Source organism: Phycodurus eques, chromosome 17, assembly GCF_024500275.1.
Source record: "Phycodurus eques isolate BA_2022a chromosome 17, UOR_Pequ_1.1, whole genome shotgun sequence".
In the NCBI taxonomy this organism is placed as follows: Eukaryota; Metazoa; Chordata; class Actinopteri; order Syngnathiformes; family Syngnathidae; genus Phycodurus; species Phycodurus eques.
In genome coordinates this window covers 21,173,646-21,191,520 of record NC_084541.1, presented here as the reverse complement: position 1 = coordinate 21,191,520, position 17,875 = coordinate 21,173,646, and the positions used below count along the sequence as shown (strand labels likewise).

Here is a 17,875-nt window from a genome sequence, read left to right as displayed (position 1 = left end):
AGGCCGGGACGACTGATGACATCACCCAGCTTCAGCTGCTCTGATTGGCCGCGGTGCAGAATCCACGTGCACAAAGTTGTTATTTTATCATATTACTGTTTTCTTTCTCACTGACTGAGTGTGTAGCAACACACATACAGAATAGAGTTTGTGGGTGGAGTCAGGAGTCGAGCGGACTTGTCGGTTGCGTGTGCACACGCACACACTCACGCGCACACTGAGAGTCAGTCGCCGGGACATGAAGACGTGAAGAAGACATGAACGCATGACGACGTGAAGCCGTGAAGACATGACGACATGGACTTGTTAGTGTGCACGGTGTTCATTGTGTTTGCGCGCGCCGCCGCCATCAGCACACACAGCACAGGTAACCGCAAATACTACTAACACTACGAGTCGTACTCCTCAAATTGTCATTGATTGAACTTGGCTCCTCCATTTTGCACGTCAAAAGAAAATGTGCTGTAAGCTCCAACGTACTTTATTTACCGTGCTTACATCATTCCTCTGGAGTGCAAATATGTATTTTGATAGGATGATGAAGTTGTCTAAAGCTGTAAGAATGTGTAATGGAGTGTGCATGTGTGTTGAATTCTCTTGTGATTTTAGCTTGCCAGACCTTGAAAAGGCTGACAAGATGGAAGAGGACACTTAATCATCTAGTTTTCTTGGGCTTTATTTAACACTTGAACTATTTACAGGAGCTTTAGATTAGGTTGCCCACCTCAAATCAAAGACAGACATAGAAAATATACAGAATTACTTCTCAGGCTGAGCATTGTCCAGTACTCGGTGAATAACAATTTCCATCGAACAGAACAGCTTCAGTCGACATAACAAACAAAGACTCCATAAATAATAGTCATCACATACCAGTGGCGTCTCCGATCTTCTCTAGTAAGAAACAAGAAGAGGAGTCTTCGTAGCGTTCCAACAAGTTTCCAGGCCGCAAATCATGTGCTGGAAAGTCTTTTCTCTGACAGCTGGAAAAGTTATCAATGAGGTGAAGGTGATTGATTGTGTTTGTCATTTGAAAAAGTCATCATTGATCTATGACGTGATGGATTGTGTTTCTCTCTTTTTTAACATAATTCCTCAATGATGTGAGGGATTGTGTTTCTCATGGAAAAAAAATATTGATCAATGATGTAATGGGTTGTGTTTCTCTTTTTTAAAAAAAGATAATTGACCAATGACGTGGTGGATTGTGTTTCTCTTTTTTTTTTTTAAACATAATTGCTCAATGATGTGATGGATTGTGTTTCTCAAGTAACCATTGATCATTGATGATTAAATTGTAGGATTGTATTTTTTTATTTTAGAAAAGTGATCATTGGTCAGTGAGGTGATGGATTGTCTTTCTCATTTCAAAAACGTGATCATTCAATGAAGTGATGGTCTTTCTCAGATTCGCTCCAAGAGGTCTTGTCCGAATTCCGCGTGGTTCTTCCAATCAGGACCGACGCGCGGGGCCGCTTCCTGTCGGCGTCGGTCTCTGCCCACTCTCCGCCCCGCAGCAAAAGACACGCCCCCTGGAACGAGACATCGTGGACAGACACGGCGGATTCTGAGTCGGAGCTCTTCTACAATGTGACGGTGTTTGGGCGGGAGCTGCACCTGCGGCTGCGCGCCAACCGCCGCCTGGTGGCCCCGCGAGCCACCATGGAGTGGTGGGAGGAGTCAGGACTTAAGCGCTCAGAGCCAATTAGAGACACCGGCTGCTTCTACACGGGGGGCGTGTCCAACATGGAGCGCACAAGCGTTGCCCTTAGCAACTGTGATGGACTGGTGGGTGCCGCCTCTCGAAAACGTTCGGCATGCTAACCGTCGGCTCGTTAGCTAGCTGCTGGCATGTTAGCATCACTAACATTCCGTTCTTCAACTGGCAGCTAATTAGCTTAGCTCAGTATACGGTCAAGTCCACTGTCGGGTATAGTATCAAGTACAGGGCTAGTCGAACTTTTCCATCCCGAAAAATAATTGTAGACGGGGTGGGATCGGCATTTTCCATTGCCGAAAAGGGGCCCATCACACTCGTAGGTGCGCATAGGGTAAAAAGTGTGTGGGGGGGGGGGGGGGGGCAGTGCACCTCCACCCCCCCACACACACACACAGACACACTCATGTGTATCGCCGCCTCTGTTCCCAAGCGCATTATCGTGGGATCTTCTGGGGTGCTGCTGTGCCTCGGAAAGTGATCCCATTTCACTTCACTGGTTTGAAAATCATGATTTATCTTTGACAAATAATGTCTCTTTGGTCATCTGTCCATGCCAGTGATGTATAGTGACAGGTAGAACAATGAAATGCTCTTCCACTAGATGGCAGAAGGTCCAATGAACCTGTGTATCCACCTGTTGCCATTCATATAACAGTTTAACAGAGTTGTGTTCAACCAAACAGGCCAATTGAGGAAGTACATTTGTGAGTAAATTGAGACAAGACCATCATTTTTTCAGTGTACAGTGGCCTCCACTAGTTTGGGGTTCATTGTTCACAGCCCCTAATTATGGCTTTTGTGTGTGTGTGCGTGTGTTCCTTGGCTCAATAAAGGATAGGAAACAATTGAGTAAAAATGTGAGATAGCTGATGTATAGACGGAGAGAAGATTGGAGAGATCAAGCGAGAGAGCGAGCAAAGGCTGTAAAAAGCAGCAGCCGCCACGTGCACACTGGCCGCACTGGCGGTGCACTGAAGCTTTTTCAACGTCTGACTGCCGGAGTGCAGCTGTGATGGGATCCAGATGTTGCGGAAAGATGAGACTCGTTGAAAGGAATGAGCTGCAAAAACACTCGCAAGGGCAGGACTTCTCGTCACGCTAACTCCCACTCCCTCTTATTTTGAAACGCATGTCTTTTTTCCAAACTTCCTTTTGCTCCCAACACTTTCCTGTTCTGTTCTGTTCTGTTCTGTTCTCCACCAACCACTCACTTTCAATGCCAATCCTCAGTCTACTGCATCCACTCTAGAGTCGTTCTAGACCCTCAGTGCACAGTTAGTTGAACCACATCAGACCATCAGTAAACCCTCAGTAAATATTCAGTACACCCCAAGGAGACATTCAGTAGATCCTCAGTAGATCCTTATTAGATGTATGCTAAGTAGATCTTCATTACAACACCATAGATATTTTGTAGATATTCAATAAACACTTGTGCAGATACTGTATTCAGTCGACTTTTGGTAAACCCTCAGTGGATCTTCAGTAGGTCCACAGAAAAGCTTCTGTAGGTCCTCGGTCGATCTGGAGATCTTTAGGATGTTCTGCAGCTCTTAAAGTAGATTTTCAGTAAACACTGAGTTGATTGTCAGGAGACTTTCTGTAAACCATCTGCAGATCCTGGGCAGACGCTCGGTAGCACTCCAGTAGATTCTCTGTGGATCATTTGATTTTAGTAAACACTGATTAGATATTTGTTAGATTTTCAGGACACCCTCAATAGATCTTCAGCAGACCTTCAGTAAAACTCCAAAAGATCCCCAATACCACTTAAGTAAATGATCCTAGTTCTTCAGTTAACCCAAGGTAGATTCTCAGTAGGTATTTGGTGGAACTTAAGTAGATCCTCAGTAGGTCGTAAATAAACGACCATAGATCTTCTGTCAACCTTAAATGTTACCTTCAGTAGATCTTCTGTAGATCTCCAATGGATGAGTAGATCGTGTGCGTGTCGGCAGGCTGGGATGATCCGAACAAGTGAGGAGGAGTTCTTCATCGAGCCGTTGCATCGCCGGGGGTTGGGAGGCCAGGGCGAAGACGAGCATCATGAAGGAGGAAGACAACACATCGTCTATCCATCGTCCGCTATCATCAAGTCCAAACAACGGGCAGTCAATCAAACTGCTGACTTCCTGCGAGGTCAGAAGAACTCTTGCTCATAGTCATCCAATCCCACAATGACATCTGTTGAGATTTTCCTTGTGGTATCTTCAGGACCGCTCTTAGGTTCCTTGGAACAGCTAAGTTCCAAATCCACTTCAGGTTGGCGGCGGCGCCGCTACATCGAAGAGGCGGATATGTTCAACATAGAGGTAAAGGAAATCACGTTCCTCCCCAGCCAATCACAGCACTCATTCTCCCGCCTCCGCAGGTCCTGCTAGCTGTGGATTATTCCGTCCTTCTTTTTCACGGACAAGAACACGTCCAGAAATATCTTATCACCCTGATGAACATCGTAAGTGGACGCACCAGGGGTGGGAGTAAGTCACATACTGTATGTGCAAGTCATAAGTGTGTCTCAAGTCTTAACCTTCAAGTTTCAAGTGAGTCCCAAGTTACTGAGGCAAAAAGCAAGCAGGTCAAGTGGCGTGCCCACCAAATGTCAAGCATGTCAAGCATCTAGTTCATGTTTGATCAGCCATCGGTGAGCTAAACTGTGAAGTTAACGTGGATTCTATCGTGACAAATGAACTAGATGTTGTAGTTGTTGTAGCCCTTATATTTGAGTTGAAGACTTTGCAGGTTGTCATTTTCTTTTTCCCAATTTGATGGAAAAAAACAAAAACTCATCTTTGATTCCAAATGTAATAATACTGCAATTTCCCCCCATGATGCTTGCTTCATGGAGTTGCATCTGCACTCCGCATCATAGCATACTGGTTGGTTGCCAGGTTTGCACACTTTACACAAACAAAAACTTTTCTTCCAAAAACAAAACAAGTGGCACACTATTTTGAAAATGGTCAACAGGCAACACCTGTCAAGTTATATAATTAGTCTAAGTGAAGTACAGTCTCAGGAATATCAGGTCAAGTGGAGTCTTTCATAAGTTTTAGCCAAGCAAGTTCCAAGTCCTACAATTGGCGCCTTAAGTCGTCGTTACTGGAGTCCCCCACCTCTGATATTAGGGTTCAAGTTCAGTGCTAACGTTTGAGAAGAACACGGATAAGCTGCAGCAGATTCTTCTAACTGATGTGTTGCAGGTTAACGAGATATATCAAGATCATTCCCTTGGTGCCAATGTCAACATTGTTCTGGTGCGAATCATCATGCTGTCTCCATCCAAGGTACCGCTAACATCGCACAGCCTGAAGAGCAATACTCATCAATAGTTGTGACGCTCCCGGGTTTCTCCTCCAGTCCCAGGAGCTGATCTCAGTGGGAAACGCCCAGAGGAGTCTGGAGAACGTCTGCGGCTGGTCCTACATCCAGCAGAGGGAGCAGAACCCCAACCAGCAGCACGACCACCTGGTCTACCTGAGCAGACGAGAGTTTGGACCATCCGGCATGCAGGGTACCAATGCTAGTATCCAGCTAATATGCTAATATGACCTAATGCAAATTCTTGTCACCTGATGCGAATATGACCTAATGCCAATACTAATGGTAATGCTAACATTCCCCAATACCACGACTACTGCTCACCCAACACAAATGCTAATATGACCTCTACTGCTAACAACATTCATCTGCTAATATGATTGCTACTACTAACACTACTAATGATAATAGTAAGGCTAAGTAAGGCCTCTACTATAACTATAGCTAAGTCTACACTAATGCTAATATGACATCGACTATTATTGCTAACACTATACTACCAAAAATGGTGATGCATAATACTAGCACAAATGTTCCAGTAATAGTAGTGCTCTGTGCAGGCTACGCTCCGGTCACGGGAATGTGTCAGATGCACCAGAGTTGCGTTCTGGTCTTGGAAGACGGTTTCTCATCAGCCTTCGTCGCTGCTCATGAAATCGGACATGTGTGAGCCGCACAAACACGTAAACGCAAAATCACGGCGCTGTTAGCCCGCGCTAGCGTCAGCATCAGCCACGTGTCCTTGCTCAGGTTGGGAATGGAGCACGACGGCGAGGCCAACGAGTGTGACGACGACGTGTCCCTGGGCAGCATCATGTCGCCACAAGTGGAGGCCACGTTCTACCGCTACCACTGGTCCAGATGCAGCTGGAGCGAGCTGCACAAGTACCTGCAGTGAGACGAGACCGCAGTTACGCTACACTTCCTGTCCCCTTTCTTTACACTTCCTGCCCACTCTCTGTCCCTTTCTACTCCACTTCTCGTTCACCGCCTTCCTGTCCACTTCTTGTCCCTTTCTTTTTAACCTACTGTCCATTTCATGTCTAATTGCTGTCCACTTCCTACTCACATCTTGCCTACTGCCTGTCCATTTCTTGTCCACTAACTGTCCCCTTCCTGTCGACTTATGATGCATTTCCTGTGCATTGTCTGTCCCCCTTCTTGTCCTTTCCCTGTCCACCCCCCATCCACTGTGTGTCCAGGTCTTGTCCACTTCCTATGCACTTTCTGTCCGCTTTTTGCCCACTTTCTTTCCAATGCTTGTCCATCCAGTTTCTGTCACTTCCTCTCACCTTCTCTTCCACTTCCTGTCTATTGAATGTACACTTCCTTTCTGCTACCTGTAGACTTCCTTTCCCCTCCCAGTCTACTTTTTGTCCACTTCCTGTCCTGTCCTCATGTCACGAGTGCTTGTGTTTCCCTGGTTAGCACGTACGACTGTCTCCGGGACGACCCGTTCAGCCCCGACTGGCCGACTCCGCCCCTTTTGCCAGGGTTCGAGTACTCCATGGAGCAGCAGTGCAGCTTTGACTTCGGCCCAGGATACGGAACCTGTAATGCTGTAAGTTTGAACTTTCACCTTTTTGATTTCGTCATAGTTCTTTTCATCGCATTGTTGTTGATTTTGTTGTCATCAATGTAGTTGTCATTTTTGTGGTTGTGGACGCAGCGGTCTCTCTGCGGTCTAATTTGGTTTCTTTATTAGGTACACCTGTGCTGGTCTCTTTATTAGGAAGGTGTTGATCCACGCTGGTCTGTTTGATGTTCTTGTCAGTATCCCAACACGCAGCCTTGCCAGCAGCTGTGGTGCAGCGACTACAACCATCCTTTTTTCTGTAGATCCAAGAAGGGTCCGCCTCTGGACGGGACGCCGTGCGGACCCGGCAAGGTGAGCGCCCAGTTCATCGCCGTTCTGAATGGAACTATGTCCACGACGAACATCTCCATCTTCCTCAGCACTGCTTCAAAGGCTTCTGCATTACGCTGACGGCCAACCTCCTGCGACAAGATGGCGCCTGGAGCTCGTGGAGCGGCTACGCCAGCTGCTCCAGGACTTGCGGGGGCGGTGTCCGGATCCGCTCCAGGAACTGCGACAGCCCGCCGTGAGTGAGCTGCCCGTCGAAACCCAAAGTTGAAGGCTGTGTTAGGAATCACTCTCTATTCACAATATCATGCACTATATATAGTGAGTTGCATAAATTCAACATAACATAAATTCAAGTGGACTTTTTAGTCACCTATGTAGGCCACAATATACATGTAAATCCCCCCGATAACGGGAGTAGTGAGTAGGGAATGTTTTCAAACGCAGCTGTAGATCACAGTCAGAGAAGCTTACTGTTGCTGTCCCCAGGCCAGCCAACGGGGGGCGCACCTGCTTTGGAAATAGTTTCGAGTTCCAACTGTGCAACCAACAGCACCAGTGCCCCGCCATGACAGACTTCAGGTCAGTAAGAATCCAAAGTCCAAAGTGGACTGAACAGATGACTGGAATCCATTGGTGACCGGATTGACTTGGAAAGACTCGGTGACTTGTCTCATTCGGCCACGTCGTTGTATTCTCAGGGCATCGAATTGATCGTGATTGGACTATTCCGGTTGTCCTGGAAAAGACAACTGCGACTGTTCTGGCTGTCTTGGAAAAAAACAGAAGAGTCCACCTGTGATCAATTCAATGCCCTGAGAAGACTTGATGACTTAGAATGGCCTAATGACTGGAATGAATTGGAATGACAAGGAATAACTTGGTGAATTGGAATGACTTGCTGACGCGTAATAATTTGGCATGACCGAGAAGGACCCGTAATGTGGTGTCTTTCAGGGCGGAGCAGTGTAGCGCCTGGGATGACTTTTTAGAACATGGAGGAAAAAAACATCGCTGGCTGCCTGTCGAACACGCCAACCGTAACTACACGCGCACACACACATGCGCACCACATGTTCAAGTCACCACGCCGTAATCTGGGAATGTAGTTTGGGTTTTTTGGTCAAAAAGTCTTCTCTTTGAACCCACGGACACGTGGAATCCTCAGACAGGACTGCGCCTGACGGGGGCGCTGTCTCCCACCCGCAATGTCACACTTCCCATGCGTGTCCACGTCTCACGTTTCTTAACAGCCGACGAGCGATGCAATCTGTTCTGTCGCTCCGACGAGACGGGCGCACTGGTGTCCATGAAGAGAGCAGTGCACGATGGGACGCTGTGCTCCTACAGGGACGCCTACAGCGTGTGTGTTCGAGGAGAGTGTGAGGTCTTTAGCTCGTCTCATTTTATCTTGTATTTATTCATTGGATTTGACAGCTAAGTTTCATGTCAGCACCATTAGGCGAGTGAGCGTCTCTCTTCATTATGGTCCTTCCCTACTTGTCTCATCATCTCAATTCTTTGTGTCCTTGTCGAATTGCCTCCTCGCCTCCCCGCCTCCTCGCAGCACGTGGGCTGCGACGGGGAGATCGCGTCGGACCTCCAGGAGGACCGTTGCGGGGTGTGCGGTGGAGATCATTCCCGCTGTCGTGTGGTCAAAGGGAACTTCAGTCGCAGCGCCAACAAAACAGGTGACTTGACGATCGCTGGCGAACGTCGAGCTCGGCGACCATAGCGGCCCGAAGCCGCGAGCCAAATGAGCGCCTGCGTAGGGCCCCGCGCCCACCGAGGGGAGCGATTAACATTCAACGCAGCCTGGAGTATTGCGAAAGAACAGAGTAACGAGAAAAGTTCAACGTCTGCACGTCAGCAGTGTATTAGTGTTGCAATATGATCACGAATGAATATCACTGGCAGAAATAGAGGGCCCCCGGATCCAATTTTGCACAGGGTGTCTTTGAGTGGCTTGATTGTCGGCTGTGGCCTAGGTTACCTGAAGATCCTGGAGATTCCTCGAGGCGCGCGACACCTCCTGGTGCAGGAGTTCAGGAGGACCCCTCACGTCCTCGGTAGGCGCCGCCGCCGTTTCCCGAGCCGACTCGCGTATGCCTCGGCGCGGCTCGCCTTGACTTTCTCGCTCGTCTAGCGGTGAAGAACCAGGAGAGCGGCCGCCTGTTCCTGAACGACGAGGACGCGGAGCCGACGTCCCGCGTGCTGGTGGAGATGGGCGTGGCCTGGCGGTACACCCGCAGCGAGGAGCAGGAGGTGGTCCAGACCGAGGGGCCGCTCAAGTACGCCGTGGTCCTCATGGTGAGTCCTGGACCTCGGATCCTGTCACGTAAAGCCAGACGCGACGTACGACTTCAAATAGTCTTTTTTCAAGGAAAAATGTTTTTAGGGAGGGGAAGAAATGTCAATCTTACAAGAAATAAAGTCGCACTATCGCGCACCGCTGGAGAGAACCTGAAAACCACGAGTGGCACGCATATCACATATTCAGAATCACTGATATTCACATTTGCCCCTGTATTCCCTTGTTATTATATACTTTATATTTGAACTACAATTTGGACTTGAAATGAGAAGCCATGGAAAATATTGACAACCAAATTTGAAAAAATCTTCAACTGCTTTGCATATGTCGACTTGGAGCGTAATAAATGAAACATGTTTCATAAATTGAAGGCGAAGGACCTTTGCAATCACCAAACTCGTTGCAGACTGTCGGCAACACTGTTTGGCGGCACAGGGCCGCACGAAGCGTGACGAGCACTCTTTCCATCAGCTCCGTTCCCATGGCGATGCCAAGCTGACGGTGTCCTACAAGTACGTGATCCAGGACCACCTGCGCTCTTCGCTGGAGTCCAACCTGGTGCAGGAGGACGCCATCTTCTACGAGTGGGCGCTCAAGCAGTGGTCTCAGTGCTCCCAGTCATGCGGAGGAGGTACGGCGTCGCCCGCTTGCCGTGGAAAGGGAATGCCGGTTGACTCCTCCTCCTTTGGTCACCAGGGAAACAGTACACCCGCTTCGGATGCCGCCGGAAGGCAGACGGGGTGATGGTTCAGAGAACGTTGTGCTCCAACATCAGCAAACCGAGAGCCATCACGCGCAGCTGCAACACCGACGTCTGCAGCCCGCCACGGTAACGCTCAAATGGAACAGTAACGTCAGGCACGCGACTCTCAATTGGTCACCGTGGTAACGTCAGATAGTCCTGACCGTAACACTCAAAGGGTCACCATGGTAACGTCAGATTCTTGTCACGGTAACTCAAACGGTCTCCGCGGTAAAGTCAGACTGTGGTCACGATAACACGTGAATGGTTGCGACGGTAACGACACATAGTCGTCACGGTGACACTCAAATTTTCGCCGTGGTAACATCAGACAGTAGCAACACTATTACTACAACTAACACTATCGGTCACCAGGGTAACATCAGACGGTTGTCACGGTAACACCCAACACTCAAAGGTGTCCACGTTAACGTCAGACGGTTGCCACAGCGACCCTCAAATGGGCACCACGGTAATGTCAGATCGTTGTCACGGTAACACTGCCGGTCACCACAGTAGCGATAGACGGCCGTCGCGGCAATATCTAACACTGCTCGCCGCCACGGTAACATCGTAGACGCCACTGTTCGATAACATCAGACAGTCGTCACGGTAACACGCAACTGACTGCGACATCGCATCACCATAGTAACACTCTATGAGCCCCATTGCTTCCTGCTCTCAACCAATCAGCTGGATGACCGGCGGCTGGGAGGCCTGCGGCGCCTCCTGTGGACAAAGCGGCTGGCAGCGTCGCTGGGTGGGCTGCCAGCTGGTGTCCGTCGGCGGGCGCCGGCTTTCCGTCAACAGCGAACTCTGCCAGGACCGCCGGCCGGACGCCAAACGGCCCTGCAACCGCCTCCCGTGCCCGGCGGTGTGGCGGGCCGGGCCCTGGACGCCGGTAAAGGGCGGGCGTGGGGGCGTGGGGGGCGCGAGGCGGGTTCACGCGTGGCACTGACGCAGCTTCTGTGTCGCAGTGTTCCGTCACCTGCGGCGACGGCACGCAGGAGCGTCAGGTAGCCTGCGTCCGGCCCGAAGGATCCTCGGGGAACTGCAGTCTCGTCCCGCCCATCGCCAACCGCACCTGCCGAGCGCCACCGTGTGGCGGTAAGCATGCGTCGCGTGTCTCACGGCGTGCGTGGATGCGGAAGGACACTCATACCTTGAGCCTTAACACTTGAATTTCTTGAAATTGTACCTGTCGGAGTAATATATCATCATATTGTTGGGCATTCTTTTTTGTATCTGCATGCTCTGGTCACAAAAATCGATAAGGTACTTACTAGTTACTTAGTACTTGAGTAGTTTTTCCCCGAGTATTGATTTACTCAAGTAACGATTTAGAGGACTACTTTTAACCAAATCAAATCAATGTTCCCCATTGAAATGAATGGAAATGCTATTAATCCGTTGCAGTGCCCGCAGAAAAATAAATACAAATTCTCTCCTGCCCACATGTTACTTGATAAGGTTAGCTTTAACATAACATTAACGTTCCTTTGGAAACCTTTTCTGGTATTTTTAAGATACCACTCGTTTCAGACCAAGTACGCGTACAGAGTACTAACATTTGAGTACTCGTGACTGTGAGTACTCGGCACTCAGTGTTATGATGAAAATGTGTTTTATTCTCATCAAATATTGTTCCAAAAGAAAACGTTTCCTTGGACGTGGCAAGGAAACGTCAGCCGTACGTCAGCGGCCTGACGTGAGGTATCGCTGCGTACAGTGTGGGAGAATTTTTTTGGGAGCTGATATACGAGCTATTGGTGCAACTGGAGTATTTTAGACAATGCATTTTATACCCTGAATTTTTCGGACGTTGAATTCTTTTACACGAAATGGAATGTATTGTTGTACATGTGGAGTTTTTTTTTAAAACAGACTATTATTTTTGATCTGTTTAAAATGATAGTTCCATTTTTGATTTTGCGGCGCAGGCGACCCGAAGAACTTCATGGTCCAATGGCTGTCCAGATCCAGTACGGACGTCCCGCCGGCTAAGACCGCCTCAAGTACGGCAGACTCCTTCCGCTTCCTCTTCCTGTTACGCGACAGCTGACCTTGTTGTTTCTGCAGGGCAGCGTTGCCGTGGCGACCGCTCGGCATTCTGTCGGCTGGAGGCGCTCGGTCGCTACTGTGCCAACGCCGGGTACCGACAAATGTGCTGCAAGTCCTGCAGCAACTTCAGGTGACCTGCAACCGCCTTTAGGAGTGTTCATACGTCTTCACGTGTGTTGTTCGTTTGTGTGTGTTCATGAGTGTTCCTACGCGTTTGCAAGCATTCGTACGTTTAAGACTTCATTTGCATGTTCATAGGCCATCGGAAGTGTTTCTAAGCGTTCGTACGTGTTCATAATGCTCTTTTGGTTTTTGGTTTTTTTAGCGTTTCCGCCACAGTGACGCCACAGCCGAGCCCCTCCCCCTCCAGCAGCACATGGACAGTGACTCCGCCCCCCAGCACCACCGACTTTATTTACGTGGATTACGACGACGACGCGCTCGTCACTCCCGTGACCGCGCCGCCGTTTTTCCTCACGGAGTCCACGCCCGCTTCTGCTATGGCAACCTCTGTTGCTATGGTAACCGCCGCGGGGCAAACAGCACTAACCCCGCCGCTCGGGACAGTCGCCGATGTCATCGCCCCGAGCGGGAGGCGCACCTCCGGCGGACGTTCGTCTTCCTTTCGGGCGACGTCGCCGAAGGCGGCGAAGCAGTCGGCGGGCGAGGTTTCCTACGGCATCGTGGGATTGGACGCTGACGGGACGAGGGGCCCGCAGAGCCACTTTGTGCCCCGGGTGCCCCCCGTCCGGGAGCGGACGCAAAACAAACGCATCCAGGAGCTTCTGAACGAGAAGCTGCGGAGGCCCGGACGGCGCCGCCGACCCGGCGCCTTGTAGGACACGTCGTTTGCGTTTTTGTTCGTCTGGTGGCGCTGGCTTGTTTTTGTGAGTCCAATAAAAGGCAAAGTCTCAACTCACTCATCAAGTCAACCACAATCAACCACATGATGACTTCAATTCAATGAGCAGGATACGAGGGCACGACCGATTAATCGCCAGCCGAAATTAGCCCTTTTCAAATCGCCCGATTGTCCTTACAATTTTTTCTTTTTTTACACATATCAAAAATATCGGCAAGAATTCTTTCCAGATTTTTCGCTCTGTTGTGAAGTGAGACAAATACTCAAGGACAAAATCTTGTAAAACAGTCAAATGTTCTGCCTGTAGTTCAAATCTGTATTAAGTATTCTCTTTTTCATAATATATTTTTTTATTAATCGGCCGACCTATCTGAATTTTATTCTTCTAAATGTCGGAATCGGTTGGGCCCTAATAAAAAGTCCAAACACCCCCGTTTAAATGCCAGGTTTTGGTGATGGAAAAAAATGAAACCAAGATAAATCATTTCAAAACTTTTTCCATCACGATAACTTCTATAGCTAAATTTGGGGGAAAATACATTTTGGGGATGTAAAATGAAACAGATGATATAATGCGGTAGAAAAGGTTTGCACACTCTCTAATAACTGATTTTCTTTCACTTCTACAGCTTCTAGGTCACATAACGTTTAAGGTTAAAAAAAAAAAAAAAAGGTTGAAATGATTTATCTTGGTCTCCTTTTTGATATTACAAAAAAGCTGGCCTTTGAACAGGTGCACGTAGACTTTTTATATCCACTCTACATCGGAGCTTTCTGCTAAAGGTGACGAGACAAGTAGCCTCGTGCAATTTTCCGGATTTTGAGGTGGCCCGCGCCCCCTGGTTCCCCCTGGAATAGATCTGCCCCTGCACCGAGAAGAGCTCCACATTCAGAGGCAAAACATTTCGCAATCTTTAGTAAGGTGACAATTTTGAAAGCAGTTACTTGAGGATCATTAGTGTCATATGTTTTCAGATTTCATTTTGACACGGGGCAGGAAGTGGAGGAAACCATTTGTGGTCCAACTCCAAGCTGAATACAAATTTGGAGATAGACATTTATTTCAGCGTTCAGAATCTATGGGAACCCTTTCTAACATTTCAAAGCTAGGTTTGACTATCCAGAATGAATACTGTAGATAGCGACATCGTCTCTGACTCGTCGTCTCTGATTCCAGTTTCAAATGTTGGAATTTTCATCGCCGATGCGACATCTGTAACGTGATTGCGACGAGTCGAAACGACAGATCGATATCTGTAAATGGGTTTTGCCTTGTTGAAACTGAATTTCAAATATCTGCAAAGTCATTTGGCCAACGACAAATGACGTCGCTTTTGCTATGCATGTGCACGGGTTTCTCATTAAAGACATCTATTATTCAGCCGCCAATATCCACTCGTGACTTACAGATATCTGCGATGGAACTATGGATACTGTAGCTTTAACTCTACTTTGATGCATCTACAATTTGATTCTGACTCGTCGGAATTCATTTTGTCCAGTTGAAACTTGATTCAAAATATCTGAAAAGAGACACGTCTTGAATTCGGGTGAATTAAACAGATCTTGAACTGGATTGATGACGAGTCAGAATCAAATCGTAGATATCTCAAATTGGAGTTAGAGATATGTGTAATTCAGATAGCAGACATCTACAAATGAATTGTCATGACTCCATACACATCAATGTCAGAAATGACATCATTTGACTAGGCAAAATTTAACTCCAGATATCAACACATATCCAGTCCAGCTGTTAAATGTTAAAAAGGCTTTCCATAGCCAGACACGTGGAACATGTGGTCGCCTGTCCGGGCAAATTCGGGGCGAAAGTGCGCGTGCGAATGGCGCCTGCCAGGCCGAAAAGTGGGCTCACGTCGACAAGCCAAGATGGCGGCCGCAGTCGTCCGAGGTCTCGGCTCTGCTTTAGCTAAAAACCTCCGCGAAATCCGAATCCACGTCTGCCAAACCTCCGCCGCAAGCAAGGGGACGAGGTGAGCCCCCGAGCATGCTGCCGCAGAGGTTAGCACGCACGCGAAGCTGACGAAGCTGACCAAGCTCCTCTGTCCTCAGCGACCTGATAAGCAGCTAGCAGCTGCTAATTGCTAACTGCTAACTGCTAACGTCCCACCCTCACAAAGTGTTCGACTCGGTGAATAGAATAAAATCGACAAATCTCATTCTTTCGCCCTGAAATATACACATATTGAAACTAAAGGTGCAACAATTCATTGATTAATGGACAATTACTCAATTATCAAGTTAACCGACTAGCATTTCATAATTAACCGTTTCGATACTTTTTTTTCTTAACTTAAATTGTCCAAAGCCTGTTTTCAGCAACAACAGGAAATCTTCTCCGGTTTCTGTTGTCCTTCATCAAACCAAACTGATTCTCCGTGTTTAATCGAAATAAGACATCTGCTTTTCTTTTGGAAAATAATGAATAATAAATAATGTTTGCTGATTTTTCTCACAGATGTTACCGAACAAAACAGTCACTGAATCATAATCTGTTGATGGAAAAAAATAGTCACTTTAATCTATGAGAAAATAATGGTTCTTTGCAGCCGTGCTGTGAATTGTTGAGCCTGAGGCAGCTTTTTTTTACAAATGTGGATACCAAACGATCAGCCTTTAAGCAGTATTTGGTGCAGTTTAATCGGTGAACAATACCAAGTAACAACAATAATCGGTTACCAAACAGTATTCAGGAAAAGAACAAAAAAAAAAAAAAAAAAAAAGCAATCTGCTTAATCAATGGAATGATTAATAGAATGATGGATTCTAGAAATATTCAACATTTGCGCAGGATCCTGCTGAAACGTGTTTCTGTTTTGAAGGGTCGTGGCAGAAAATCACAAATAGTAGAAGAAACTAACATAAGAATGAACAACTATATTAAAAACGACTGCGTGATATTTAACAAACAATTGGTGTGAAACTTTGGAAAAAACCAATCACTCTCCCCTTTCTTTGAACGGCTTAAGAGGAATCTTCCATCTTGGTTTTGTTTTGTGCTTTGAGCTTGATGTTGTTTTTTTTTTCACATTTCCAGAGACTTTGTGGAGCAGCACTACGTGGACCTGAAGCGAGCCAACGCCGACTTCCCCATCCTGGTCCGGGAATGTTCCGGAGTGGAGGCCCGACTGTGGGCTCGTTACGGTGAGTGGCAGCAAAGCATCATGGGAGAGAATTGCGACTTTGTTTGGAATTGTTGAAAACAAATCTTAATTGCTGTATAGCGGCGGTTCTGACTCAACTCGGTTGGAGGTGCTGAAGCCCGCAAAGTTCATACGTGCGTTCGTGGTTGGAAAAAGCTAATATGCTTGATTTCAAATTCAAAACCGTTGATGCATTTTATTTGTGCACGTGTGAGTTGTTCAAAGAACAAAACCAGCAAAACATGGATTTCACACACGAAAAAACCAAATTCAATTGAAAACAAACGTAGTGTGACTGAATTAGAATTTTGCGGATGAAATTTTCACAACAAAGTCTGTTCCCTTGTTTTTTAAGTCTGCAATCCTCCAAAAGAATTGTTCGCTAAGATACGTCCGGTGTAAACTTGGTTCCACTTACGACATTTGCACACATCTGCTTTGTTTAGGAACACAAAGATCAACATTTTTGCCTATTTTCTGACGACGGAATCAATCAATTTGTGTTTATGTATTTTCTGCACTGTCAATTTGAAAACAAATATCCTGTTTTTGAATAAAGGGATGGAAATTAAAATGGCTTTTATCGGATTAACCCCCCCAAAGTAATGGACAGCTTAATCAACGATTAAACTAATAGTTATTCGCGTCCGTGGTCGACTGCGAAAAAGGCTCGGCTGGCCGTTCGGCCAATTTGCTGCCGGCCGGCACGAGGGTTTCGCCTATTCGTCGGCGTCTTCAGATGGCCACTCGCGCCACTTTGGCTTTTGTCATGTTTGACGACTGACTTGCTTATTTTGCGAGTGACCGTGCTCATTTCTCGATGTCATTTCTCGTCAAATGTTCCCAACCGCCGGCGGCGGCGCCCTCGCGAGCTGGAGCGGTAAAGTTGAGGCACCAACCAGTCGGTTCAACCCCGAATGTTTCCGCCTCCGAGTCCTGGCTTCAGACTCTACGTGTGTTTACTGGCAGATTTCGGGAAAGAACGCAGCGTCTCCCTGGACAACAAGTCTGCCGATCAGGTGGCCCAAAGTCTGCAAACTCTGGTTCGGTCTGAGCCGTGACGAACCTGCGACAACCAGCACCGGTCTTGTCATGCGCTGATGTGAATTGTTGCTTGTTGATGCAAAAAAGGAATAAAATACTGTCCATGAAGTAACTTAAGTCAGTGTGCTGCTTTGGGTGCGGTCGTCATGGCAACGGCGCATCAAAGCAGCTGTCGGCTGCTGCGCCTGCTGGTCCTGGGGATCCTTCTGCAGTGACTCTCGTGCCCTGAGGGGGGCAGCAGAGCTCGCAAGCGGTTCAACGTGACACCAAATGTCTTTTTGAATGATTTGCCTACTCTTGATTGTTGGTCGTTGCTTAGCTAACATCTACATTTCAGGATTAGGGTTTGCTAGATTAAATATTTAATGTTTGAATACATATAATCGCAATAAGTGTTCGATACATTTGCTGTACACCCGTAAAAACATTCCAAAAATGTTGGTTTTGTTATTGTACATAAAAGGAAAACCTTATCATCATATGAAAAGTTACACATTTTGTTTTTGAGGTGAGTCATTTTCCAATTTGTGTGTATTTGAGAAACTGGTAATTTGTCATTTTGTGTACTCCTAATGTTTAGGGTATTGACTAAAAAAAGCACCAAAACAACTTGCATAATGGTGTACCTTTGCCGTCCTCAAACTGAGTCAACACACAGCCATTAATGTCTAAACTGCTGGCAACAAAAGTGTGTACACCTCCTAGTGAAACTCCAAATTGGCCCCACAGCGTCAATATTTTGTTATTTTCCGAACTAATTCGGTGCCTAATGATTTTTAGGTC

At 47.3% G+C, this 17,875-nt stretch overlaps 2 protein-coding genes across 2 annotated transcripts; both read left to right on the top strand.

Annotated features, from left to right (window-relative positions):
* The first annotated feature begins 286 nt into the window (after nucleotides 1-286).
* Nucleotides 287-14,195, top strand: LOC133415883 (A disintegrin and metalloproteinase with thrombospondin motifs 2-like). Its single transcript, XM_061702412.1, has 25 exons — nucleotides 287-367; nucleotides 1,409-1,788; nucleotides 3,679-3,859; nucleotides 3,935-4,032; nucleotides 4,092-4,175; nucleotides 4,924-5,007; nucleotides 5,081-5,234; nucleotides 5,602-5,707; nucleotides 5,792-5,935; nucleotides 6,470-6,602; nucleotides 6,816-6,929; nucleotides 6,998-7,143; nucleotides 7,395-7,487; nucleotides 7,863-7,945; nucleotides 8,159-8,292; nucleotides 8,473-8,596; nucleotides 8,894-8,974; nucleotides 9,052-9,215; nucleotides 9,691-9,850; nucleotides 9,916-10,048; nucleotides 10,655-10,862; nucleotides 10,939-11,068; nucleotides 11,902-11,976; nucleotides 12,041-12,152; nucleotides 12,348-14,195. Exons 1-25 carry the CDS (start codon nucleotides 298-300, stop codon nucleotides 12,859-12,861), a joined length of 3,705 nt encoding a protein of 1,234 aa, XP_061558396.1. The 5' UTR covers nucleotides 287-297; the 3' UTR covers nucleotides 12,862-14,195.
* Nucleotides 14,196-14,738: 543 nt separating this feature from the next.
* ndufa2 (NADH:ubiquinone oxidoreductase subunit A2) lies at nucleotides 14,739-17,200 on the top strand. The gene is made up of 3 exons (XM_061702531.1): nucleotides 14,739-14,878; nucleotides 15,943-16,049; nucleotides 17,018-17,200. The coding sequence occupies exons 1-3, from the start codon at nucleotides 14,775-14,777 to the stop codon at nucleotides 17,107-17,109; spliced, it is 303 nt and encodes a 100-aa protein (XP_061558515.1). The 5' UTR covers nucleotides 14,739-14,774; the 3' UTR covers nucleotides 17,110-17,200.
* The last annotated feature ends 675 nt before the right edge of the window (nucleotides 17,201-17,875 follow it).